We start from the raw sequence: 27,836 nt of genomic DNA on the forward strand, positions 1-27,836 counted from the left end.
GATCCCTCTTGCTGTTCTGGCTTCTGAGATTCAGAATATTTTTTTTTCTTGTTTTCCTCCTCCAAAAACTAGGTGCGCCTTGTGGTCTGGTGCGTCTTATAGAGTGAAAAATACGGTATTTGCCATGCAGAAGGCCCCAGGTTCATTCCATGCCCTCTCCAGATAGGTCTGGGAGAGAACCGAGCCTGAAACTCTGCAGAGCTGTTACTGGCTCAGTCAGGAGATTGTGAAGCTCTTAATCTCAGGGCTGTGGGTTCAATTCCCGTGTTGGGCAAAGGATTCCTGCATTGCAGCGGGTTAGACAACCCTCATGATCCCTTCCAACTCAACAGTTCTATGATTCTAAGTTGCATAGACAACACTGAGCTAGATTGAACCCGATGGGTGCAACGTTTTTAAAAAGTTGTCCCCAAATCTCCCCCACAAGGCAATGGAAGCTGGGACACTCTCTTGCAAAGAGGGTCTGAGCTTTGTTTGGTTAACCAGGTGATGGCCCGACAGCCATCTCCCCCCGTTTTACTGCAAGTTCCCAGGGTCAGAATCCTCCCTGCGCCGCTGAACTTGGGAAGGAAAACATGTCGCCAGAGCAGTGTCACTGTGAAAACACAATGGAAATGACTTAGCCGTCTTCCATCTCAGAGAGGCCGGTGATTTAGAGTATTCTTGGTTCCCCAAGGGGGTCATATCCCACATCCTGACGGGCTCCATAAACCAAAATATTTCATTTCGGTGTCGTCGCAAAACCCGACTCTGTGTCCTTTTCTGGATATCCCCCCCCCAAAAAAAAGCTGTGTTGTGTTTAAGGATAGCCTAGTTTTGTTTTGCTTTGAAAAAAAATATTAGTTACCGCTCATTCTCTGTGTTCGCAAGCAGAGAAAGTTGGTCCGGTTGTTTCCATGGGAGAGTTCAAGAGTTGAAAAGCCTCTTAAAAATGAATAAATGATAGTAAATAATATAGGGTATCTCGGGTCCAGAGACCTCAGCCGAAATTGCGCAAAATCGTGAGAGCCTCGCTCCCCTTTGGCATTCCTGAGATATTATTAACATTTTAGCCCCACACGACGGACACGAAACACTCAATTAGACATTGGTTGGGGCTACGATTTCCCAACAAACGTCCCCTACTTTTTGGGGTGAAAATTTGGTGTTTCTTTTTTAAAAAATATATTTAAGTTAAATAATGGAAACCAAAATATCAATTAAGAAATATTCGTACCGTTCCAACAGGCTGAAAAGTTGAACGCTATCATTAAATTTACTATTCCAAAACACTACCAAAAATACTATTCCCCCCAAAAAACCTGTTAGGTTGATTTATATGTATTATTTTATAAAAAGTTAACTTAATCATAGTTACTAGAACCCCTCCCCCCCCGCAAACCATTCACATACAGTAAGTGATGTTACTTCTTCACCACTGCAAATCTTAGCTATCTTTGCAACAGTTATAAAATTACTATTTCTCGATCATTTTCTGAGATAACGACCTTCAGATAACTAAGTAGAAATATTTTAGGACCTAACGGTATATGATATCCTTGTTGTTGTTTAGTCGTTTAGTCATGTCCGACTCTTCGTGACCCCCTGGACCAGAGCACGCCAGGCATTCCCGTCTTCCACTGCCTCCCGCAGTTTGGTCAAACTCATGCTGGTAGCTTCGAGAACACTGTCCAACCATCTTGTCCTCCGTCGTCCCCTTCTCCTTGTGCCCTCCATCTTTCCCAACATCAGGCTCTTTTCCAGGGAGTCTTCTCTTCTCATGAGGTGGCCAAAGTATTGGAGCCTCAGCTTCAGGATCTGTCCTTCCAGTAAGCACTCAGGGCTGATTTCCTTAAGAATGGAGAGGTTTGATCTTCTTGTAGTCAATGGGACTCTCAGGAGTCTCCTCCAGCACCATAAGATATCCTACTGTATCAGAAATATTAGCCTGGACAGATTTCAAATATGTTTGTAACTTAGAGCAATTCCGAAAGTTGTTTATATAGCCCGCTTTACTCAATTTACAGGTCCAAGATTTGTGTGATGCCAACTTATATATTAAATTAATCTGTAGGGTGTTAAGCACCATTCGTCAGGGATCTTAAAGTAATTCTCTTTTAGGTCAGCTGAAATTATGTCCTAATGGATGGAAAGTTGTCCTAGATTCTTGTGTGGGTAGGATTTCCTAAGGAGTTTTGGTGGAAGCCAGAAAAGTTCTAAGAAATTTTTGAGTTCTTAATATTAAAACACTTTTCCTACCCACTCAGTACAAGAATGTGACCGGCTATTAAGATCTAAACCTTTTGCCCTTGTTTTTTGATGATGGGGTGTAATTTTACACTTTTTACTCTCTGTGTTTTTCTCCCTGCTGTATCCTGCAGGCTTTCATTTATTTATTTTTAATGTTTATATATATTCTTACACAGTAAAAACCGTAACACTTTTTTTAAAAAAGATGTTTTTATTTTTAAAATTAAACCAGATTCTCAAGAGATTATCCAGCATGGTTCGGCAGAAAGCAGCAGTTTGAAATTGTTGGTTCAATGTGATGTTATTTCCGAGTGGAGAGAAATTCAGTTCCGTTTGCATCTTAATGCAAACCTGCCTAATTTGCAGTCCCCAAAACTCTATGCAACTCAAAATTCAGTTCTGCATCAAAATTTGTGGTTCTGTTTCGCAGTGCAGATCTCCAACAAACCATGTTCATATTAGTGGGGAGGATGCATTTAAATGCATATATTAGGGAATTTTTTTAAAAAATTGCATCATAATAACAAAACCAATACAGTGGATGCTCAGGTTGCGAACGTGATCCGTGCAGGATGCACGTTCGCAACCCGCAGCATTTGGAACCCACAGTGGTGCGTCTGAGCACACGCGGGATGCAATTCAGTGCCTCTGTGCATGCGCAAAGCCCAATCTAGCACTTCTGTCTATGCGCGACCTCCGAAACCCGGAAGTAACCCATTCTTGTACTTCCGGGTTTCGGCGGTCCGTAACCCGAAAAAACACAACCTGAAGTGGCTGTAACCCGAGGCATGACTGTACTTTCTATGGGAAAGCGCGCCTTGGTTTTGGAATGTTTTGGTTTTGGAACGGACTTCCGGAACGGACTAAGTTTGAGAACCAAGGTACCACTGTATTTTATTATCTTACAAGAGTTATCTACCATGGAGCTACCGCCCCCTTCCACGGCACCTCGTGGTGAATGGTGCGTAAGATATCAGATCAAATAAATCAAGCACTGAGTTCATCTTGACTCCGGAGCAGAACAAATTGCCAAAGTGCGCTGTCTAGCATGCTATGGCGCCACCTAGTGCTCACCTTGACACTTCACACATGCTCCCAGTGAGGAAGGCTTCATTCATTCTGAGCTTTTAAAGGGAAGATGTTGCTGTGAAACAGCTGTGGGTTCCATCCCATGCCAGATTTATGTATAAGCTAAACAAGCTGTAGCTTAGGGCCCCACTCTCTTAGGTAAAGGTAAAGGGACCCCTGACCATTAGGTCCAGTCATGACCAACTCTGGGGTTGCGGCGCTCATCTCGCTTTATTGGCCGAGGGAGCCGGCGTACAGCTTCCGGGTCATGTGGCCAGCATGACTAAGCTGCTTCTGGCAAACCAGAGCAGTGCACGGAAACACCGTTTACCTTCCCGCTGGAGCGGTACCTATTTATCTACTTGCACTCTGATGTGCTCTCGAACTGCTAGGTTGGCAGGAGCAGGGACTGAGCAACAGGAGCTCACCCCATTGTGGGGATTTGAATCGCTGACCTTCTGATCAGCAAGTCCTAGGCTCTGTGGTTTAACCCACAGCACCCCCCCAAAAAAAAATTTAAAGGGAAAAAACAACTGGATGTATATTTCCAGTATATAAGAAGCAAATTAAGCCTACATACAGCAACTGTGTTTTGTGTTGTGTAGGCTCCCTAAAATAGCACTGGTTTGCTCATTTCTATATATAGGGTGCCTACATTCTGCATGGACTTTGTATTCTTCATGGACTTTTCAATAATTACTTTGATAAAATACATATTTTATGTGCAAATGGCTTTAGGTCCATAAATTACCATATAGCATATATTCAACACAAAAAAGTGACAATTTGTTGTTGACAAAGGACAGCTGGACATATAAAGGGTCCCATTACCTTCAGTAGCTCAGGGCCTCATAAAACCTAAATCTGGGCCTGGTTCCATTCCAGCTTCTCCAGGATATTGTGACCCAAAAGAGGGGACCCTCTTTCCCCTTCAGGACAGAGTTACTGCAGTGTAAATGTGTAAATCCTTCATGGATCACTGCCTTGCCGTTGCGAAGTGGCTTGGATAACTCAGAGAAGTTATGAGCTATGCCATGGAGGGCCACCCAAGATGGACAGGTCATAGTGGAGAGTTTTGACCAAACATGATCCACCTGGAGCAGGAACTGGCAAGCCACTCCAGTATCCCTGCCAAGAAAACTCCATGGACAAAGACAACAGGCATCACTTTGCCAACAAAGGTCCATATAGTTAAAGCTATGGTTTTCCCAGTAGTGATGTATGGAAGTGAGAGCTGGACCATAAAGAAGGCTGATCGCTGAAGAATTGATGCTTTTGAATTGTGGTGCTGGAGGAGACTCTTGAGAGTCCCATGGACTGCAAGAAGATCAAACCTCTCCATTCTGAAGGAAATCAGAGTGCTCACTGTAAGGACAGATGCTGAAGCTGAGGCTCCAATACTTTGGCCAGCTCATGAGAAGAGAAGACTCCCTGGAAAAGTCCCTGATGTTGGGAAAGATGGAGGGCACAAGGAGAAGGGGATGACAGAGGACGAGATAGTTGGACAGTGTTCTCGAAGCTACCAACATGAATTTAACCAAACTGCGGGAGGCAGTGGAAGACAGGAGTGCCTGGCGTGCTCTGGTCCATGGGGTCACGAAGAGTCGGACACGACTAAACGACTAAACAACAACAAATGTGTAGGAGGAGGAACAGCTGTGATGTTGAATTGGGTCCTTCAGACCAGCTTAGTTGCACAAAGACTGCAATCCAGGGATAGCCAACCAGGTTCCCTCAAGATGTTGTTGGACTCCCAGTTCTCATCAGGTCCAGCCAACGTGACCAATGGTCTGGAAATGTCTGGAGGGAGCCATTTTGGCTACTCTTGAGGCGCACACTTACTTACCTGGGAGCAAGTCCCACTGAATTCAACGAGACTTACTTCTCTCAGGCAGGATTGTTCTGTTGGGTCTAGAGGGTGGAAGGATCTGTCAACTCTGTTTCTCTACGTTTCTATTGATTTGCAACTTTAAATCCAGTTCTGCACATTTCCACATTCATTCTCGGTCTTCCAGGTAGTGGCACCTGCCCTGTGGAACGCCCTCCCATCAGATGTCAAAGAAATAAACAATGATCTGACTTTTAGAAAACATCTGAAGGCAGCCCTGTTTAGGGAAGTTTTTAATGACTGATGTTTTAATCTATTTTTAATCTTTTGTTGGAAGCCACCCAGAGTGGCTGGGGAAACCCAGCCAGATGGGCGGGGTATAATCAAACTAATAATAATAATAATAATAATAATAATAATAATAATAATAATAATAATAATTGTCAGGACCCCTGACAATAATAATAATAATAATAATAATTTGCAGATTTATTTTCAAATCACCATGAAAATTCAACAGCATTTTAGGGAGAATTTTTCCTAATGAACATATATTTTGTGCACAGTTTTGACTAACATTTTTGCAAGCTTTTCCTCATCATATAATGCATTTTTGTATTTTGTTTTCACTAATATAGTCATTTTTAATGCAGGTTTTCCTCTTGTGTATGTGCTTTTGGAAACATCATTTGGGGAACTGCATCATAAAATTTGGACAACTGCAAATTTCAAAGGACAGTTGTGCTTTGGTTTGGTTTTCTCATTGTTTCAGAAAATGCAAAGTTTATGGGTTTGGCTTTAAATGAAAACGGAATCAAGTTTCTCTCTCCTCCTTAGTTAAGTCCCATTTATTTCAGTGGGACCTAAGTCACGATTCACTTTTCACTCTGAATTCTCCTCCTCTTCCTTCTCAATTCGACATGACCCCGGAGTATTTCAAATTCCGATATGGGCGCACTGCGGACGTGGAGTAGAGACCATTAGAGTGATGGACTTCCACAAACCCCAAAGAAATAACAGATAGAACCACGAGGTTCTTCCTCTAGGCCAGGGTTTCCCAAACTTGGGTCTCCAGCAGTTTTTGGACTACAACTCCCATCATCCCTAGTTAACAGGACCAACAGTCAGGGATGATGGAGTTGTAGTCCAAAAAAAAGTTGGGACACCCAAGTTTGGGAAACCCTGTTCTATTCCTTCCAACCTGCTAATTTTGCTTACATGTTGCTGGCCTTTGCTGGTATCTAAGTTGCTCTCCGAACTGTTTTCCAGATTTGGGGTCAAACATAAACTCTGCCAGTGAATCTTCCCTGTGCCCAGAAATCGGCAACTTTAATTTGCTGGCATGCCAGTAATCAGTCCTGCATATAACCAGAAGTCTGTAGGCGGCTGGCAATTTTCAGCGGTTCCAGCTACCAACGGAATGGAGACGACGCCATCTGCTGGGAAGCCTCCCTCAAACTGCTTTCGAACTCCCAGTTGTTGGAGCATGGCTCTCATTAGTAGAATGCAACATTTTTAAACTCCTTAACTCATTGCACATCAGATAGGCATTCCAGGTCTCTGTCATTTTCCTGGACTTTCAAGACCTTTTCCAATGAGCCTTTTAATCCCAGTCTGTTTTTTAATGACTGATGTTTTAATGTATTTTTAATCTCCTGTTGGAAGCCGCCCAGAGTGGCTGGAGAAACCCAGCCAGATGGGCGGGATATAAGTATAAGTAATACATTATCATTATCATTATCATTATTACAGTGGATGCTCGGGTTGCGAACGTGATCTGTGTGGGAGGCACGTTCACAACCCGCAGCGCCGCATCTACACACACGCGGGTCGCGATCTGGAACTTCTGCACATGGGTAAAGCGCAATTTAGTGTTTCTGCACATGCGCGAGTGCCGAAACCCCGAAAACGTGTAACCTGAAGTGTCTGTAACCTGAGGTATGATTGTATTATTGCAAATTGCTTCTACATATGGAATTGTTTTCGATTGCTTCTGTTGTTGATGTCCCCCCCCCCCCCCGTGGAACTGCTCTGAGATATTTTATGGGACGTGATTCATAAACGGAATAAATGGCTCCTTACCTCTCTCGCTCTGACCTAGCCACTGTGATCCACGTGACGGTCACCCCCAGACTTGATTATTGTAACTCACTCTACATGGCGCTACCCAGAAACTCCAGCGGGTGCAGAATGCCGCTGCAACACTCCTTACGGGGTCTTCGCTGCGAGATCACATTCACCCGGTGCTGTACCAGCTGCACTGGCTCCTGGTGGAGTACAGGATCAGGTTTAAGGTGCTGGTTTTAACCTTTAAAGCCCTATACTGCCTAGGACCCTCGTACCTCTGGGAGCACCTCTCCATGGAGGACCTTACAGTCTTCAAACAAAAACATCTTGGAGATCCAGGGCCACAGGGAGGTTAGGCTGGCCTCAACCAGAGCCAGGGCTCTTTCGGCTGTGGCTCCGATCCGGTGGAAATCTCTGTCACAAGAGACTAGGGCTCTGTGGGACTTGACATCTTTCCGCAGGGCCTGCAAGATGGAGCTGTTCCACCAGGCCTTTGGCCAAGGCACAGTCTGACCTCCTCCTTCTGTAACCCTCATAGAACTCTAGCCCAATGGTAGCCATTAATTTGACTCTGAATTGATTTTAGAATGTATTACAATTCATTGATTGTGATTTTATGTAAACTGTGCTATTTTAACTGTTGTTAGCCACTCTGAGCCCGGCTTCGGCTGGGGAAGGCGGGAGATAAATAAATTATTATTATTATTATTATTATTATTAAAACGGCCAAGCAAATAAACAACAACATTTCTGACATATTTGGTCTGGAATTAGGAATCAAGCCTATAATTTATAGAGATGTTTGCTGCATCGTCCCCAAGTTCCTTCAGTAGAAGAGCTTTAAAATAAAAACATAAATGCTGAACATACAGGATCCCACAAAGCTGCTGCATTAGTTCCGGGATTTATGCTTAGAATCATAGAACTGTAGAGCTGAAGAAGACCCCAAAGGGTTATCTAGACCAGAGTTTCCCAACCTTTGGTCTCTAGCTGTTTTCGGACTACATTTCCTACCATCCCTGACCCCTGGTACTGCTAGCTAGGGACGATGGGAGTTGTAGTCCAAAAGCAGCTGGAGACCCAAGGTTGGGAAACACTGATCTAGACCAACCCCCTGCAATGCAGGAATCGCAGCTAAAGAATCCCTGACAGATGACCGTCCAACCTCTGTTTAGAAACCTCCAAGGAAGGGAATCCACCACCTTCCAAGAGCCTCCACCTTCCACTGTCAAACAGCTCTTAGAAAGTTCTTCCCGATGAAGAGTTGCAGTTTGAACCCATTGGTTTGGGTCCTACGCTCTGGAGTAACAGAAAACAAGCTTGCTCCATCTTCTATGTGGCAGCCCTTGTGGGCATCTCCTGGTCTGCCCCGTGGAGGACCTTAAGGTCCACAAATGACAACATTTTGAAGGTCCCAAGTCACAAGGTGGTTACATCGGTCTCAACTAGGGCCAGGGCCTTTTCAGTACTGGCCCCGACTTGGTGGAACGCTCTGTCACAAGAGACTAGGGCCCTGCGGGAATTGACATCTTTCTGCAGGGCCTGCAAGACAGAGCTGTTCCGCCTGGCCTTTGGTTTGGACTCAAGTCTGACCCTTATATTTCCCTCACCTTATGGTTTTGATCTATGGGCTACTTTTAAAAATGACACTGCATTTTAAATTGCAATTTAGCCTTTATTTTAAATTGGTCCCCCCCCCCATTATGTTGTTCCACCTGGCCTTTGGCTTGGAGCCAGTTTGATTCCCTCCCCCTCTTTCTTTTTCCTTTCTCCTCCTGTGATGAGGCTGCATTTTAATATTTTAATGTTGTATTTTAATTTCGTTTTTAAGTTGTATTCGTTCAACTTGTTTTTATCATTGCTTGTTAGCCGCCCTGAGCCCGGCCTTGGCTGGGGAGGGCGGGGTATAAATAAAAATTATTATTATTATTATTATTTTATCACGTCTGAGTCTTCTCATTTCCAGGCTAAACATGACCGACCCTCAATTGCTCCTCATGTGGTTGGAGAACCCTACCTCTCCCCTCTCCTCTCCCTGCCCCTTCCCCAAATCTGCACCATTCCCCATAATCTGCGCATTATTATTCTTTATTTTTGCAAACATGGTTTGGTCAGAGAACCGCATTGCAAAATTCAGAGAAGGGTGAATCCCGAAGGACAGCTGCGTCTTGCTCCGTAAAGGGCCGTTCACCTTCAAACAAGAACCAAAATGAATTCTTTCCCCATCCCCAGTGAGGAGAGGGGCTGCAGCGCCCATAGAGACTGGGCCAAATGCTTGCACGCCACTAGTCTCAAATGGCAGGTCTGTCGTCCTCGCTGGATCTTTACCCATGTGATGGAATCTTGCTGTTGCTCCATCTGCTCTGATCTTTTTTTAGAAAACTCGCCCCCCCCTCTGGTCCCTTCCCGGACTGGTTCCTGTTTTAAACACACAGACTCCCCCCCCCCCCCCGGCTCAAGCTCCCATTTACAGATGCCAGTTTTCGGAACAGGTGCTTCTGTCCCTTGATTTATCTCTGGTTGCCCCCTGGCTCCTCTGCAAAGATTAGCCAAGAGGGGGTCACGGTACTGTATCTGCGTGTCCAGAGGGGGTGTGTCAGATGAGTCTAATGACGGCATTTTCCACCGCTCCTTGTCTTTTCCTTTGCCTGGTGCTGTGACTCAGTTTCATCATCTCTTCCCAGATCTCATACCTTCCAAAGGGGAAGGGAAATGGCAGAAGGCTTGGAAGTCTCCCCCACCCCTTCATAATTCCCAGCGTGGAGTTCTGGGCTCTTAGGAAGAAATCCAGTGCCAACATCTTCCAGAATGTCTCTCCAATGATCAAGGAAGTGAGTGGTGATGCCCAGGTTTGGAAGAGATTCTCTAAAATCTGTGCAGCCAATTTGGTGTTAAACAAAACTTGAGTTTTGACAATGGGTAAGAGGACTCAGAAAAGGCACCGTTTTCAGATAGGGCAACATTGGTCTTGCCTCTTTCGTGAAGCTGGGCACTGCTGATTATTATTTTTTTAATGGATATCCGTTTCTTCTATAAAATACTTCTATAAAATACTTTCAGAGAGCAATTGGAAAGGGGGGAGATGGGAAAGGCAGATGGAAATATATTTAAGCTGCAGTTGTGGGAAGGCGCAACTCAACTGATGGTGGAAGAGGTCTTGGCATCAGCTAGGTTGCCACTCCTGTATCCACAGAGAGTTTGGTGCAAAGAGGCAGTTCTGCTTTAGCTTCTAATCTCAGCCATTCACTCATTTTTTTGTTTAAATACAAAATTCCTACGAGAGGTTTGCAGGGCTGAGTGTTCTCCCTTCCTTTCCCCAAGTCATACTGACAAGGCACGTTGAGAAAAATCTGCAACAACAGATGGTAGGGACTCCCACCTTTGCTCCCCGAACACCTGGCACACACAACAACTTTGCCTGTATTCCCTGTGCACAGCTGCAACAAATTCTGTCCGCTCAACCCACAAATTCTATCCGCTCGACCCATAACTTTCAGCCTTGCCCTTTTGGGTTCTGTGAGATGCTCCTAGCAGCAATAACACAGGGCTGGGACTATTTGGTTCAGTTTGCTAATTGATCTTGTTCAGTATTGTCTATACCAGTGGTTCTCAAAGGGTGTGGCATACCACAAGGCTGTGGCGGGAGAGGATGGTAAGTGTGGCAGGAAGACTGATGGACAACCAGTATTATACCTCGGGAATGATTCATGTTCTTATGTAGTTGCCTTGTTTTATACTTTATGGACGTCCCATGAAAGACCTACATTGGTTCCCAGTACGTTTCCGAGAACAATTCAAAGTGTTGGTGCTGACCTTTAAAGCCCTAAACGGCCTCGGTCCAGTATACCTGAAGGAGCATCTCCACACCCATTGTCCAGCCCGGATACTGAGGTCCAGCTCCGAGGGCCTTCTGGTGGTTTCCTCGCTGCAAGAAGCCAAGTTACAGGGAACCAGGCAGAGGGCCTTCTCGGTAGTGGCGCCCGCCCTGTGGAACGCCCTTCCATGAGATGTTAAAGGAATAAACAGCTACCTGACATTCAGAAGACACCTGAAGGCAGCCCTGTTCAGGGAACTTTTTAATGTGTGACATATTAATGTATTTTTAATCTTTGTTGGAAGCTGCCCAGGGTGGCTGGGGAAACCCAGCCAGATGGGCAGGGTGCAAATAAATAAATAAATAAATAATGAAGTAGTTGTGTTCTACATTATAAATCAAGCACTGATAGGAGTCCCCCCCCCCATTTCTTTTTGTTTTCCAAAGTATTTCTTACCAATAAAAAATTCAGTGTGGCACGAGCAAAGCAGTTCCTCTGCCACTGAGCTATTCCCTTTCCCTGTGTCATGGTTCCAATGAAACTAAGGGCATAGGCAGTTCCTTTCTAAAGGTAAAGGAACCCCTGACCATTAGGTCCAGTCGTGGACGACTCTGGGGTTGCGGCGCTCATCTCGCTTTATTGGCCGAGGGAGCTGGCATACAGCTTCCGGGTCATGTGGCCAGCATGACTAAGCCGCTTCTGGCGAACCAGAGCAGCGCATGGAAACGCCGTTTACCTTCCCGCTGGAGTGGTACCTATTTATCTACTTGCACTTTAACGTGCTTTCGAACTGCTAGGTTGGCAGGAGCAGGGACCGAGCAATGGGAGCTCACCCCGTCACAGGGATTCAAACTGCAGACCTTCTGATCGGCAAGCCCTAGGCTCTGTGGTTTAGATCACAGCACCACCTGTGTACAGTCAGGCAATTGGTGCAACTACACGGATTGAAAGCAGCTCTCCAGGGTTTTAAGCTCCTAGACCTAAACCTTACCCAGAGGTGCCAGGGGTTGAACCCAACCCCTTCTAAGAGCACAGCAGATCGGCGACAGACCTCTGTCCCACAAGGATGTAATGCTTCTCAAAACAACATGCAAAGTTAGGGCTGCCACACATCTGGACATTACCGGGATTTCAAAGGTGGAATTTCCAAAAGGTGGCACTTTGTCCTTTTTTCTTTCTTCTTGTAAAAAAAAAAGGGTCTTCCTAAAACCTTTTGAGGTGTCCTGGTTTTTACTTTTTGAAATATGGCAACCCTATGCAAAGTGAAACAAACCTATCCTTTGCACTTCTCTGAATTTTGCAATGCACTTCTCCAACACTTTGAAATTCTATAGAAATGTGTATATCAGCAGAAAGCGTGCCTGAAAATAACATTATGTACGAGGGGATTATGCCTTGCAAAAATGTGTAAAATAAATATCAGGCAAGATCACAAAAAATGTGTCTATTTGGAGATGCTGAACATTTTTCCAAGCAAAATTTCGTGCATGTGGAATCTGGGAGTTTTTGGTTGACGTTATCATGATGAGGTCTTTGTTGCAAATGCCGAGTTGTGAATGTGTGTGGCACTTTGCAGCTCAAACAACAAATACAGTCCCTCGCCCCGAGGAGGATACAATCCAGAAGCTGACTATGCAGTAGACTTTGACAGAAGGGGAAAGATGGAGCCAATGTGGTTAAGAGCCCTACAGAAATGTCTTTGAGGCTAAGAATAAAGACAGGGGAAATATGTCAATTTAGATTTCCATCAGGGCCTCATCTGCCCCCATGTAATTCTCTGTTCTCCTCATTGACACATCAGTTTGTGATTCCTCTTTTACTTTTTTGTGGGGAGGAGGAAAGTCATCGTGAAAATTCATCAGCATTTTTTGTGAGGATGTCTCCTAAAATAAGACATGTTTGTAGGTAATTCCCCCCTACAATGTACATTTTTGCAAAATGAGTTCCCCTGAGTTAAGGCGTTTCTGTGTGTTTGCTTTTCACCAACAGATGCACACTTTGGTATATGCATTTTCTGAGCACCTAACTTGGCTAGGGAACTGCGGTGCCAAATTCAGAGAATTGCATATTCTGAAGGAGGGAGCAACTTTTTTTTGTAATTCGCATATTTGTTTCAGAAAGTGTGACTTTGGTAGGTAAAGGTAAAGGGACCCCTGACCATTAGGTCCAGTCGTGACCAACTCTGGGGTTGCGGCGCTCATCTCGCTTTACTGGCCGAGGGAGCTGGCATACAGCTTCCGGGTCATGTGGCCAGCATGACTAAGCCTCTTCTGGCGAACCAGAGCAGCGCACAGAAACGCCATGTGCTGGTATCTAAAGAAGTGTGCATGCACACGAAAGCTCATACCAAGAACTAACTTAATTGGTCTTTAAGGTGCTACTGGAAGGAATTTTTTTGTTTTGACTATGGCAGACTAACACGGCTGCCCATCTGTAAATGGAAACACCGTTTACCTTCCCGCTGGAGCGGTACCTATTTATCTACTTGCACTTTGACATGTTTTCGAACTGCTAGGTTGGCCGGAGCAGGGACCGAGCAACGGGAGCTCACCCCGTCACGGGGATTCGAACCGCCGGCCATCTGATCAGCAAGTCCTAGGCTCTGTGGTTTAACCCACAGTGCCACCCGTGTCCCTTGGTAGGTGTGAATTAATCCATGTTCTTCCCAGTTGTGAGTGACTTCTCAGGAGGGCGGGTATCGTTATAGTTCCCTGAGGGCTGAACCCTCCATTTCTACAGATCTCTCCCAGGTCCTTCCCCATCCCTCTTCCCATTCTGGGTCTGCAAAATGTATTTCTAAGCTGCCACTGTGCTGGATCAGGCCAGAGAGAGCCCATCAAGTCCACCCTCCTGTTCTCAAATTGGCCAATCAGAGACCCAGCGAACAGCAGCAGATCACTCCCCATTTGTGATGACCCACAATTAATATTCGGAGGAAAAGTGTGTGTGTGTGTGTGTGTGTGTGTGTGTGTGTGTGTGTGTATACAAGGTGTCAGTTACTAAAATAAAACCAGCCGCCTCCGGGATGTGGCCTTCTGCCCGCCCCCGAATTCTGCTTTCGGGATCCAAAATACTACAACCTATTTTTAAAGCATCTGTTGCGGACCTTTGCCTTTTGGGGGACAGATCAGGTTGCAGAGGCTCAGCTGTCTCTAGGCTGCTGGCCATGAGCAATTGATGTCTTTTCCCCCTTGATTATCACAAGAAGGCAGGAGCTGGGGGCCTTTGGGGGAGTTTATGGAGGAAAGCCGGCAGTTTCCCCGCAGGGGGAGTTTGACCAAGCAGCATTCTAGTTCACATCGAGGTAAGCATTTTGGTTTATTCTTTCTGCATTTCTTTTCATGCATACACACACACACACGGAAAGAGATACATACCACTTGGCTTTGAGATATCTACCGTTTTAAATATGTATCCTCAGACAGGAGGCTGCTTTCTCCTTTCTTGTGACAGCAGGCTGCAGTGGGTGAAAGAGGGGCACTCTGCACATGCTCAAAGGCATCTTCGTGCATCACTTCGTATCTGTTTCTTTAAGGAAGGGGCTTGGCCAAAAGATGAGACAGAGTAGTGCTAAGTGGGCAAGGTTTATGGAGAGGTAGAAAAGAGCAAGACTGGCATAAAATTATGATCTTAGCTGGTATGCTTGTTATTGCATCAGGATAGAAAGAAAAGGATAAATGGACAATGGAAAAATGGAATGACTATGTTTCTGAATATATACAATCTGATATATTTGAACAGGTAATGACGGAAGATACATGGGAAAACAAATGTCAAAAGATTTTGAATAAATGGACAAGTTATAGGAATTGGATAGCAAGGGGGGAAGCCAACCCAAGCACCCAAATTTGAACGAATAATCTGTGCACATGGTTAAAAATTTGAAGAGAGAACAAGTTTTGGGGAGAGGGGTTAAAGGGGAGAAAGGAAGGAGGATAAATGAGTAGGGACAAAAGTATATACCATTATGCATAACTAATTGGAGGATGATTTTGATGCATGTTATGGTTAGATTTTCGACTGAATGATTTTTTTGTAAGTTACCGTATTTTTCGCTCTATAAGACGCACCAGGCCACAAAACGCACCTAGTTTTTGGAGGAGGAAAACAAGAAAAAAAATATTCTGAATCTCAGAAGCCAGAGCAGCAAGAGAGATCGCTGCGCAGTGAAAGCAGCAATCCCTCTTGCTGTTCTGGCTTCTGGGATAGCTGCGTAGCCTGCATTCGCTCCATAAGATGCACACACATTTCCCTTTACTTTTTAGGAGGGAAAAAGGGAGTCTTATAGAGCAAAAAATACGGTATTCGACATCCCTGGATGAAAGTGTGATTATAAAGAATGGGGGGGGGGGATGGTTTATGGAGTGGTGTTTCATTGAAAAAAGACCCCAAACTCCTGCTCCCTGAGTTAATTCTTCCAGTTCCTTTTCCAGACAGAAACTAGATGAAGGGGAAAAGAAAATGGAACGAGAGAGAGCGAGAGAGAGAGCAGCTTTATAGGGTTAATGACGCTCAAGGCGGGTGATATTCCAGGCCTTGGTGCTGATTCATTGATGGCTTTCGATGATAGCAACTCACCTCCATTCTCCACGAAGCAAAGCATTTATGTCAGTTGCTGTAACTCAGAGGGAAGATGCATTAAACCCAGTTTTGGCTTGCTGTTATGATCTTGAAGGTATCCACTCTTCTTGAGAAATGCCCAAAGGGGCATCGCGTCATCTACCTTCAGGGTGGTGGTGAAATGCTGCAATTTTGTCATTGAGAAGGGCTCCTGCTCTGTTGGCTGAGCACCTGCTTCACAAGCAGAAGGGGCCAGGTTTGAATCCCCATAGGTATCTCCAGGTGGGGCTGGGAGAGGACGGTGCCCAAAACCCTGTGGCAGGAGGGGATGGGAAGTGTGGCAGGAAGATTCAAGGGCAATTAAAAAAGACAAACATTTTAACATTTCAGTGTAGGGTAGCTTAGTATAGCGTGTATTTGTGCATGTTTGTGTGTATACAATGGTACCTCGGGTTGTGAACGGGATCCGTTCTGGAGGTCCAGCCACATCCCAAGGAATTCGCAACTGGAGGACTGCTTCTGCGCATGTGTGCGACACAGTTTAGCGCTTCTGTACATGTGCACGTGGCGAAACCCACATTTCGCATCCCAAAGTTTACGTATCTAGAGGGTTATGTAAGTGGAGATACGACTCTCTCTTCTCTCTCTCTCTCTCTCTCTCTCTCTCTCTCTTTCTCTCTCTGTGTGTATATATATATATATGGATATATGGATATACAAGCAGACAGGGTGAGCTCCCGTTGTTTGTTCCCTGCTCCTGCCAACCTAGCAGTTTGAAAGCACGTCAAAGTGCAAGTAGATAAATAGGTACCACTCCGGCGGGAAGGTAAACGGTGTTTCCGTGCGCTGCTCTGGTTCACCAGAAGTGGCTTAGTCATTCCGGCCACATGACCCGGAAGCTACACGCCGGCTCCCTCGGCCAATAAAGCGAGATGAGCACTGCAACCCCAGAGTCGGTCACGACCGGACCTAATGGTCAGTGATCCCTTTACCCTTTACCTTTTATATTTTCAGGACCGTCACCGTCCAACCAGTTGAAGGAAGTGTTCCCCCTGCTAAGCATTTTAGGGGAGGGCTTATTACCAGTCAATCCTGGTGCAATCCTCAAAAACAGCTAGTTCTCTAAAAATTGCCACCTACCCAAATTTCACCAAACGTGCAAAGGAAAGTTCATCCCAGAAACTTTGCACTGGTTTTATTTTGAAAGGAAAAGGGACGGGGGCAAGACTCGCAACCAGAATCATGCCCCTGCATCTGGGTGGTTGCATACTATATCAGCCACCCAGCTTTGTGCCCTGTAGATCTGAAGAACTACCCGCCCATTGACTTCAGGCAGGTGCTTTCTTCGCTGGATTTTTTCTGGCTCCTGCTAAAAACATTGCCATTTGGGGAAAGCCTAGTCGAACAAGCAGAACGTTGACATGTGTTAGTTAACTTGGTTTTGTTTTTTTTATAGCTTATCCTTGATTTTAATTACATTTTGAATATTTTAAACAGTTGTTTTTAACTTTATTCTTTTTTATAAACTGCTGCGAAATTCCTTTTCTTCAAAATAAAAATCAAGTGGTATATAAATGAATTGAAAATCAATCCATCACGCAGATGTATGTTTGGTATAAGGTAAAGGGACCCCTGACCATTAGGTCCAGTCGTGGCCGACTCTGGGGCTGTGGCGCTCATCTCGCTTTATTGGCTGAGGGAGACGGCGTACAGCTTCTGGGTCATGTGGCCAGCATGACTAAGCCGCTTCTGGCGAACCAGAGCAGTGCATGGAAATGCCATTTACCTTCCCGCCTGTACTTGCAGTTTGAAGTGCTTTTGAACTGCTAGGTGGGCAGGAGCAGGGACCGAGCAACGGAAGCTCACCTCATTGCGGGGATTTGAACCGTCAACCTTCTGATTGGCAAGTCCTAGGCTCAGTGGTTTAACCCACAGTGCCACCCACATCCCATACTTGGTATAGAATCTGTCTTTTCTTCTTTTCTGTCTTTTTCTACATTTCCAAGCACAATTCAAAGTGTTTGTGCTGACCTTTAGAGTCCTAAATGGCCTCAGCCCAGCATACCTGAAGGAGCGTCTCCTTCTTCCATCATTCGGCCCAAACACGGAGGTCCAGCTCTGAGGACCTTCTGGCGGTTCCCTCCCTGCAAGAAGTGAGGGTACAGGGAACCAGGCAGAGGGCCTTCTTGGTGGTGATGCCTGTCCTCCCATCAGATATCAAGGAAATAAACAACTCTCTGACTTTTAGAAGACATCTGAAGGCAGCCTTGCTTAGGGAAGTTTTTAATGTTTGATGTTTTATTGTGTTTTTAATATTCTATTGGGAGCTGCCCAGAGTGGCTGGGGAAACCCAGCCAGATGGGCAGGGAATAAATAAATAATAATAATAATAATAATTACTATTATTATTTGGCTTTTCTTCCAGACAACCACTGAAAGAAAGAAGGAAGCAAAGAGAACGGAGGGAGAGGAACAATCTGGGTAAGAAACGTTCCTAAACTCTGGATGGATTGGAATGGGGAGACTCGCCTGCTCCATGGGGCCGGGACACTCGACGAATGCTGGTTTCATCATTAAAGCGCTCTTCCTTCTCCTGCTTTGTAGACATGGTAAGGACTCGACAGGCCAACTCTTCTGCTATACCTGTTTAAACCAACCCTTTATTCAGAACCCCAAGGACTGGGAAATTACTGTATTTTTCGCTCTATAAGACGCACCAGACGCACCTAGTTTTTGGAAGAGAAAAACAAGAAAAAAAATATTCTGAATCCCATAAGCCAGGGCAGCAAGCGGGATCGCTGTGAAGCGATCCCAAGTGCTGTCCTGGCTTATGGGATAGCCACGCGCAGCCTTTCCTGGGCAAGGGGAGCCTTCATTCCCTGCCCGGGACAGGCTGCACACAGCTAAGGCTCCCCCAAGAGCTGCATTCCCTTTAAAGAGCGCATGGAGTGTGTGTCTTGGGGGCTTTTATCTTCTCTTCGGGAAAAGCTCTGAAGAGCCGCACACATGCTGCACGTGGCTCTTTAAAGGGAGCGCTGAGCAGAGCCTCCCGCCTGCATTCATTCCATAAGACGCACACACATTTCCCCTTACTTTTTAGGAGGGGAAAAGTGCCTCTTATAGGGCAAGGACTGCAGCTCAGCGATTGTACAAGTGCTGCTGAATTCTCCACAGTTATCTTTGCAAGGAAGGAGGGTGGAACAAAGTCTCCCCACCCCCACTCAGCTGCCCCATGTGATCCAGTGGATCCCTGCCAGCATGGCACTGCAACAAACACTGAACTGTTCTACATGTCGGAAGAATTTAGTCTTATAACTTATAACCTTTTAAAGTACCATTCCAAAAAAAAGGAAAAAAGCAGAGTCCTTTTCGTTGGGGATAATTCAGAGGGAAATTCCCAGGTGTCAAAAAAGACTATTTATGCATGCCGCTACTGCGGGCCATGTTTTGTTAGCCCCAAAATGGAAAACGAGTGAGGTCTCAACCAAAGAAGAGTGGCACCTTAAACTGATGGAATACGCGCAGCTTGCGGATTTAACATATAGAATAAGAGAACAAGAAGAATGTATGTTTAAAGAAGAATGGAAAATGCTTACTGAATATATGGATGAAAATTGTGTTCATTTAAAAACTCCGGTAGCATTAAGATAATTTCAGCAGTGAAAATAAGTTTTGATGGAAGTAATAATGGATTACTGAATGGTTTAGCTCAGGGGTCAGCAAATGTTTTCAACAGGGGGCCGGTCCACTGTCCCTCAGACCTTGTGGGGGACTGGACTATATATTGGTGGAGGGAAATGAATGCCCCACAAATAACTCAGATATGCATTTTAAATAAATGGACACATTCTACTCATGTAAAAACATGCTGATTCCCAGACCATCCGTGGGCTGGATTAAGAAGGTGATTGGGCCGGATCCGGCCCCCGGGCCTTAGTTTGCCTACCCATGGTTTAGTTCATGTAAAATATGCAAGGATGTATGGTATGCAAAATGAACCATGGAGAGAGAAGAAGAGAAGTCATTGATTTAAGGTTGTTTAAATGAATATTTTGAAATGTAAACCAAAGTTTTACCTGACTCTGATCTTCCTGGCTGTTTTTTTCCCTTTCTCTTCCTATCATTACCATCGTTGCTTTTTGGGTTCTGCCCTGCAGCATATTCCCACTGCAGGATCTTGCGCTGCAACTCCGAGTACGTGGCCGCCACGCTCAACTTGCGTGGCCCCAACAAGCACGCCAGCTACTGCAACACCCTGCGCTCCTACTCCCGCTGCACTCGCAGGACGGCCCGTACCTGCCGCGGGGACCTCGCCTACCACTCTGCCGTCCACGGCATCGAGGACCTCATGATCCAGAACAAGTGCTCCAAGGAGGGGCCCACTTCCCCGCGGCGACCCCCTGCACCACCCCCTGCACGTCAGGGTTTGGAACCCCCAGAGATTTGCGATTACGAGAAGAGCTTTTCCCGGAAGCACAACAGACCCCCCACGTACCAGCACTGCGCCACGTTTGGGGACCCCCACGTACGGACCTTCAGCGATGAGTTCCACACATGCAGAGTGGAAGGTTCCTGGCCACTCCTGGACAACAACTATTTGTTTGCTCAAGCGACGAGCTACCCCGTCTTGAAAGGATCAAACGCAACAGCTACTAGCAAGGTAAGAAACGGTGACCTCTACAGGTGTCCCATTAAAGTTTCCCATGGCTTGTTTCATTGGTGGTGTGACCAGGGAGATAGGCTCATAATTACTATGGGCATTTCTAGCAAATTGCATCTGTGGCGTTTGCCCTCCTAGGTGTGCTGGTCCCGTGGGTTTCTGTGAGGTGAGGTCCGAGTCCAGTCCGAGGTCGAGGGAGCAGTGTTGAGGCCGTCCGTCAAAGCTGAAGCAGGGTCCAAGGCAGGGAGTCGGGTGAGGTCAGGAGATCTGGCAGGACAGGGTGCAGGCAGGAACTGGCTACCAACAACGTTGCTCCCGCAACTTGGGACTGGGGCTGGCTGGCTTTTATCTGCCCTGAGGTACAGAGCGGCCCCGATCCTCAGGTGACTCACCTCTCCTGGCCTGGAGACGAGCACTCCTCCTGCGGGAACTTAGTTCCCTCTGCCTCTCTGCCCTGAGCCTCTGCAGCTCAGGAGAGGTTGGAGGGTTACCGGACCCAGAGGCAACCTCAGCCTCCCCCGACGGGGCTGAGAGTGGAGCACCTGCAGGCAATGGGTCCTCCATCACCTCAGGAGCCAGAGCAGACTCAGCTGGTGCCTGCACCTGAGGATCCAGCACAGGTGAGGACCCTTCAGGCTCAGGCCCCAGCCCCAGCTCAGCTGGTTCTGGAGTCGGGGAATCCTGTGCAGGCTGGGATTCCTCAGGTTCAGCCTCCAAGTCCGAATCCCAGGCCATCACACTAGGTGTGTGACATCATACTGGGTTCATAGGGAAAGGGTTAACTAATTGTAAAATGACTAACCAATGGGAACCCAGGGGGAGGAGTTAGAGTTAGGGTGGAGAAGACAGTCTAGAGTTAGAAGATAAGATAAGTCTGGGTTGGGCTAGTCTGGTGTGAGAGAGTGAGAGAATTTGTTAAGAGGCGTCAGTCAAACAGTTGAGATAATCAGTCAGAAGGTATTAGGAAGGTATAGGCCGGTAAAGAAACTAAAGTTAAGATACTGACACGAATATCATTGGAGAAACCATAAACTTGTTAATGTCTGTAAAATAAACTTGGGGGTTTTTTTGGTTCATTTTTAACAACTGTCTGGATTCAGTGTTTTACCAGAGAGTAACTGGTTAGTGACAGCAGGGAAGCGAGCACAGTGGTGGCACAGGGATCAATAGATCGTTAAATGTCTGGGGACCCTGTGTGATCACCACAGTGTCAAAGATTCCAACACTGTATACATCAGAACCGGAAAGCCTCAGGCCAGGGGGTGGGGTTCATATGGGGCTCACTCCTCCCACTGGACTAGATAGCCAGGGCCTTCCAAGTCTTCTTTCGCCTCTTCTAGGGGGAGGAGACCCTCCAGATCTGGCAGAGCTAAAGATGGCCCTGAAAAAGGCAAGCACAGCCATGGTCACCATGCCCCATACAAAAAATTATGCCACAGGAGACACATTCGGAAGTTACACAACACCACACTTACATCTCCGTTCAAACCAGGGATGGATCTACACTGAACTGTTGTAACGTTATGAGAACGATATTAGATATAATTCAGGGACGTCCATCTCCCAAGAGACTGTGATCTACTCCCAGTAGAACAGACACAGACATATCTTATGTTCTGACCACAAATGACGGGGAGACCCAAGTCTGGGACTAACGCCAGAGCATGTTCTCGGAAGTAGTGACCTTTTGCTCCAAGATAGGAGTAGGAACAGGAATATCCTTTTATGGTCAGGAGTGCAGGAAGGAAATCCCTTTTATGGTTGAGAGTACCAGAGCAGGAACATATGTGATGTCAACCTGCATACATAGGCTGATGTGGTTGGAAGGAGGGAGAGGGTGCCTGGAGGATATAAATACTGCATGAAACCTGTCATTTCTTTGGACTTGCTGTGGACTAATCACGCAAGTGCCTTCTGCTATCTGGAGAGCAGAATAAACTCTTTCTTTGAACCAACTTGGTGTCATTTTGACTTCCTTCCTCCTGTCCTGGAGAAACGCAGACCCAATCAGTGAACTCCAATAAGGCTACAAGCAGAGGCCCAAGTGGCTGCCCTGCAGATGTCAACAACCAGGAAACTGCCCAGGGCTGATGCTACCACTTCCCTTAAGGAGCGACGAATCCCCTAGGAGGACTCTTCAAGTTCGTACATGGACAACTAGAGAGGGGGAGAAGAGAGATACATGAGAGGACGTATATTCTGAAGTACACGGGGCTCTTGGATGGCCATCTGCCAGAGATTCATTAGCTGGGATTCCTGCATTGCAGGGGCTGGACCAGATGACCCTTGAGATCTATTCCAACCCTATTATTCTCTGATTCTCTGAATATCTCTCTCTCTCTCTCTCTCTCTCTCTCTCTCTCTCTCTCTCTCTCTGTGTGTGTGTGTGTGTGTGTATAAAGGACCCCTGACAGTTAAGTTCAGTCTTGGATGACTCTAGGGTTGCGGCGCTCATCTCGCTTTACTGGCCGAGGAAGCCGGTGTTGGTCCGCAGACAGTTTTCCCAGGTCATGTGGCCAGCATGACTAAGCCACTTCTGGCGAAACCAGAGCAGCGCACGGAAACGCCGTTTACATTCCCACCGGAGCGGTACCTATTTATCTACTTGCACTTTGTGCTTTCGAACTGCTAGGTTGGCAAGAGCTGGGGAAGAGCAATGGGAGCTCACCCCGTCACGGGGATTTGAACTGCCAACCTTCCAATTGGTAAGCACTAGGCTCAGTGGTTTAGACCAGAGCGCCACCCGCATCCCGTGTGTGTGTGTGTGTGTGTGTGTGTATACGCGTCCCGTATGTGTGTGTGTATATATATGCATATGTATTTATACACACAGATACACATACCCACTGCCCACAAACATGCAAAATTCCTCCTGAAAAATCTGTCAGGGTTTCAGTGTGCATTTCTCTTGCCTGTACACATTTTTGAAAAATAATAAATGGGTCAGCTCACAGCTTTCATACTCCCAGGGAAGATTAAGTGGCTTGGGCACACATGGAGAGCATGAAATAGTACTGTGGTCTAAACCACTGAGCCTCCTGGGCTTGCAAATCAAAAGGTCGGCGGTTCAAATCCCCATGACGGAGTGAGCTCCCATTTCGAAAGCACACAAGTGCAAGTAGATAAATAGTCACAACTGCGGCAGGAAGGTAAACAGCGTTTCCATGCACTCTGGTTTCCAACATCCCGTTGCTCCAGAAGCACTTTAGTCATGCTGGCCACATGACCTGGAAAGCTGTCTATGGACAAACACCGGCTCCCTTGGCCTGAAAGTGAGATGAGCCTCTCAACCCCATAGTCGCCTTTGATTGGACTTAACCATCCAGGGGTCCTTTACCTTACCTTTTTACCTCTCTCTTTTCAGCTCACCATCATATTCAAGAACATGAAGGAGTGCATAGACCAGAAAGTCTACCAGGCGGAGATCGACAACCTGCCAGCGGCTTTCGAGGATGGATCCACGAATGGGGGCGAGAAGCCCGGAGGGAAAAGCTTGAGCATCCACGAGCGCACACCCGGGCAGCACGTGGAGATCCTCGCCACCTACATCGGCACCACCATTGCCGTGCGCCAGGCAGGGAGGCAGCTCTCTTTCTCCATCCGGGCGGCCGAGGACGTGGTGCGCTCCTTCACGGAGGAGCAGGACCTCCAGCTATGCGTGGGAGGCTGCCCGCCCAGCCAGCGCATCTCCCAGACCGAATGCTGCTGCAGCAATGGAGCCATCCCTGCTCAGAAGGCCCAGCTCCTGTGCAAGGAGAAGCTGCCGGTGGAGGATGTCTACTTCCAGTCGTGTGTCTTTGACGTGGTGACATCGGGAGACGTCAACTTTACGCTGGCTGCGCACGCTGCCCTGGAGGACGCCAAAGTCTTCCACCCGGACGCCAAGAAGCACCATCTCTTCCAAAGCGACACAGCTTGCGTGTCCCGTTGCTCGGCCTTCCTCCTCGCCATCACGTTGGTCCTTTCAGTGTTGCAGCTACACTTCTGAAGGTTTCTGGGGACTGGTGGAAAGTTGTATGGTGCTAGTTTGAGAGGATAGCGAATGGGGTTGACTCCCCCAGAAGTATGGCCTCCAGCAAACATGGGACAGGACAAAGTGTAAAGCTGTAAGAATCTGGGATGGATGGAAGCAGGGCACCCTGACCTTCACAGCTTTATTAGGGAGAGGAAAAGCTGAGAGTGGAAATGGACAAATCTGTTGATTTTGACCTCTCTGCTCCTCATTCCTCAAATCTTAAATTCAGCGTGTCACACTTCCACATCATTTTTTATTTATTTAACAAATCCTCATGAAAATTTGTCAGCGTTTTGGTGAGAATTTCTCCTAATACGCACATCGTTTCTGCAAGCAATTACTAGGAATGCATTCTTGTACACTATTTTACCAAAGTTATGCACACTTTTCACCCTAGCAGATGCATATTTGTACACTTTTTCTTTGTTAGACAGCTGCATCGCAAAATTTGGAGAAGTATGGATTTCTAATGACATCTGTGCTTCAGTTGGCGTATTATTTGGTGCTGCAAGTGGTGAATATAGGGCGGAACAGAGAATTATGTCTGCTTACACTCTTACTGTGTGTGCCCCATGTTCTGCCTGACACCCTGTTAAGCTCGCCTGCTCGTCCCAGGTACAGTGAAGGTCATGGCACCATCTCTAGCACTGAAGTCATCTCTAGTCAACTGCCAATCCAACAGCCTTCTCTACATGAACCATAAGGGGGACACCATCTTGGGTTTTTTTTGAAGGGGATTGGACTAGACAATCTTTTGGGTGCCTTCCAACTCTACAATGCTATGATTCTCCTCCATCTCAGGCAGCAAAATGGCTTCGGTAGTCTTGAATCAACAAATCTCAATGTAGCATGCCCAGGAGAACATTTCTCTCTGGAATGAGCCCTGACATCGTGGCCTGTTGACTCCAGGGCAAGCCTATTGATATGAGGAAGACTAATACTAAGGGACGCGGGTGGCGCTGTGGTCTAAACCACAGAGCCTAGGACTTGCTGATTGGAAGGTCCTCAGTTTGAATCCCCGCGACAGGGTGAGCTCCTATTGCTCGGCCCCAGCTCCTGCCAACCAAGCAGTTTGAAAGCATGTTAAAGTGCAAGTAGATAAATAGGTACCACTCTGGTGGGAAGGTAAATGGTGTTTCCGTGCACTGCTCTAGTTCACCAGAAGCGGCTTAGTCATGCTGGCCACATGACCCGGAAGCTGTACGCCGGCTCCCTTGGCCAATAAAGTGAGATGAGTGCCGCAATCCCAGCGTCGTCCACGACTGGACCTAATGGTCAGGGGTCCCTTTATCTTTACCTTTACTCTAATACTAGGGGACGGGGTGGTGCTGTGGTCTAAACCACAGAGCCTAGGGCTTGCTGATCGGAAGGTCGGCAGTTTGAATCCCCATGATGGGGTGAGCTCCTGTTGTTCAGTCCCAGCTCCTGCACACCTAGCAGTTTGAAAGCACGTCAAGTGCAAATAGGTACTGCTCCAGGTGGGAAGGCAAATGGTGTTTCTGTGCACTGCTCTGGTTCACCAGAATCGATTTAGTCATGCTGGCCACATGACCCGGAAGCTGTCTGCGGACAAATGCTGGCTCCCTCAGCCTATAGAGCGAGATGAGCGCGGAACCCCAGAGTCGTCTGTGACTGGACCTAACGGCCAGGGGTCCCTTTACCTTTACTCTAATACTGCTGATGTGTGCATTGCAACCTTAGGCCCATATAACGTGTGCTAATTGAAACCTACTGGATCTGATTGGGGAGGGAAATTATTAAGGAATGTAAATAAGAAAGAGGGGGAAATGATTAATATATTAAAGCTGAAGACTTTAAGAGAGGTTGCATTTGTCCGTGGAGACTGTGAATGTAATCGGCTGATGGTGTCATTGGTATCCGTTATTGATGTTGCATGGAAGTGTCATTCCACGCCAAATCACTTGGTGCCATGTGCTCTTGCGACTCAATTTTTTTTTTAGGTTGAGAGATAACCTCAAATTATTTTTTTAAAGATTTTTTGGTCCATCATTGACCATATCGCATGTATTGGAAACAAAATAGCTTTGCAGAAGTGTTTTACACAATAAAATGAGTAAGGACTCTGAGATGTATTTTGTTTTTATTAAATAATCAATAAAACTGAATTTTTAAACTATATTAGATGACATTGTAACATAAGAGGGTACAAGTTCAACTATTCTCACAAATGTGTGAGTTATTTCAGGCTCAAAGAGACCTTAAACCTGTACAAATAATATTTTTTTTGTAAAAAATATTCTTCAAAATCAATTTATTTTATTGACACAAAAACACCCTCCTTATTTTTAAAACATAACAAGTACATGGTTAGCCCATTCTACAAAAAAGTATGAAATGTGCTAGTTGTGGTTTGTGCCCTATGGCTTATCAAATCTGTTGTTGTTTAGTTGTGTCCGCCGCTTCGTGACCCCCTGGACCAGAGCATGCCAGGCACTCCTGTCTTCCACTGCCTCCCGCAGTTTGGTCAGACTCATGTTTGTAGCTTCAAGAACACTGTCCCACCATCTCATCCTCTGTCATCCCCTTCTCCTTGTGCCCTCAATCTTTCCCAACATCAGGGTCTTTTCCAGGGAGTCTTCTCTTCTCATGAGGTGGCCAAAGTCTTGGAGCCTCAGCTTCACGATCTGTTCTTCCAGTGAGCACTCAGGGCTGATTTCCTTCAGAATGGAGAGGTTGGATCTTCTTGCAGTCCATGGGACTCTCAAGAGTCTCCTCCAGCACCAGAATTCAAAAGCATCAATTCTTCGGCGATCAGCCGGGAATAAAATCTACTGGGAATAAAATGACAAAAATTCACTTTGAATGGTTGGTGACCCTTTTCTGTGGCACTTAATACCATTTTTATACCTTATTTTGGACAGATGTGGAAAGAGACCACAATTAGCTTTATTTTGATACCAAAATAAGCCCAGTTGAAAAATAAGTGAAACAGGAGGTTTTCTCTAAACTGACACAGAAATTGCATTAGCCTAAATCACTCAAAAATTGAAATTTTCAAAAAAATTATCCTACACCCAAATTTGGACCAAAAAATTTAAAAAAAATATTTTGAGGTTATCTCATAGCTATCTACATAGCTATGAGCTATCTCACAGCTATTTTTTTTTTTTGAAGAAAATCTGAGTTGTGAGAGCACGGTCGAATATTAAAATCAGTTGATCTGGCGTGGAATGACCTGGAAACTAAAAGGGGAAGAAGAATGAGTGTGTGTGTTTGTGTGTGTGTGTGTGTGTGTGTGTGTGTGTGTGTATGTGTATGTATGGTGACGTAGCCTGCAAAGAATTTCTAGATTTTGATTCCTTCAAGCCACGTCACATCACAATGATTGGGTACGAGACATAATCCCATATTCTGCTCTCTCCAAACCTGCCTCCAGCCCTGACAGTGTTCGCTTCTGAACTGCTTCCGTACGGCCTCCGTTAATCCTCAAGTGTTTGGCATTAAAAATACATCTATTTTTGAAGCCTTCATTTCCTCTCATCTGCTGTGCCTTTAAGCGCCTGGTTTGCAACAGGTGAAGCTAAAAATAACTCGCCTTAAAGAGGGCGGGAGGTGTCTTTCTTCCGTTGGAAA

General features: G+C 46.2%; 1 protein-coding gene across 5 annotated transcripts; it reads left to right on the top strand.

Moving 5' to 3' along the window:
• The first annotated feature begins 9,617 nt into the window (after window positions 1-9,617).
• LOC310833301 (hemojuvelin-like) lies at window positions 9,618-27,733 on the top strand. Of its 5 annotated transcripts, XR_014558622.1 has the most exons (5): window positions 14,152-14,311; window positions 17,993-18,176; window positions 19,725-20,227; window positions 23,592-27,496; window positions 27,535-27,733. XR_014558622.1 is itself a non-coding variant. In XM_083715923.1 (4 exons), exons 2-4 carry the CDS (start codon window positions 18,083-18,085, stop codon window positions 24,213-24,215), a joined length of 1,221 nt encoding a protein of 406 aa, XP_083572049.1. In that variant the 5' UTR covers window positions 9,618-10,023; window positions 17,993-18,082; the 3' UTR covers window positions 24,216-27,733. The 5 variants fall into 5 exon arrangements, 4 of the variants coding, with proteins under 4 accessions (XP_083572049.1, XP_083572050.1, XP_083572048.1 ...); XM_083715923.1 differs by lacking the exon at window positions 14,152-14,311 and adding an exon at window positions 9,618-10,023 and having other exon boundaries at window positions 23,592-27,733; XM_083715924.1 differs by lacking the exon at window positions 14,152-14,311 and adding an exon at window positions 9,791-10,041 and having other exon boundaries at window positions 23,592-27,733.
• The last annotated feature ends 103 nt before the right edge of the window (window positions 27,734-27,836 follow it).

Source organism: Podarcis gaigeae (genome assembly GCF_964106915.1).
Source record: "Podarcis gaigeae genome assembly, chromosome: 16".
Lineage (NCBI taxonomy): Eukaryota > Metazoa > Chordata > Lepidosauria > Squamata > Lacertidae > Podarcis > Podarcis gaigeae.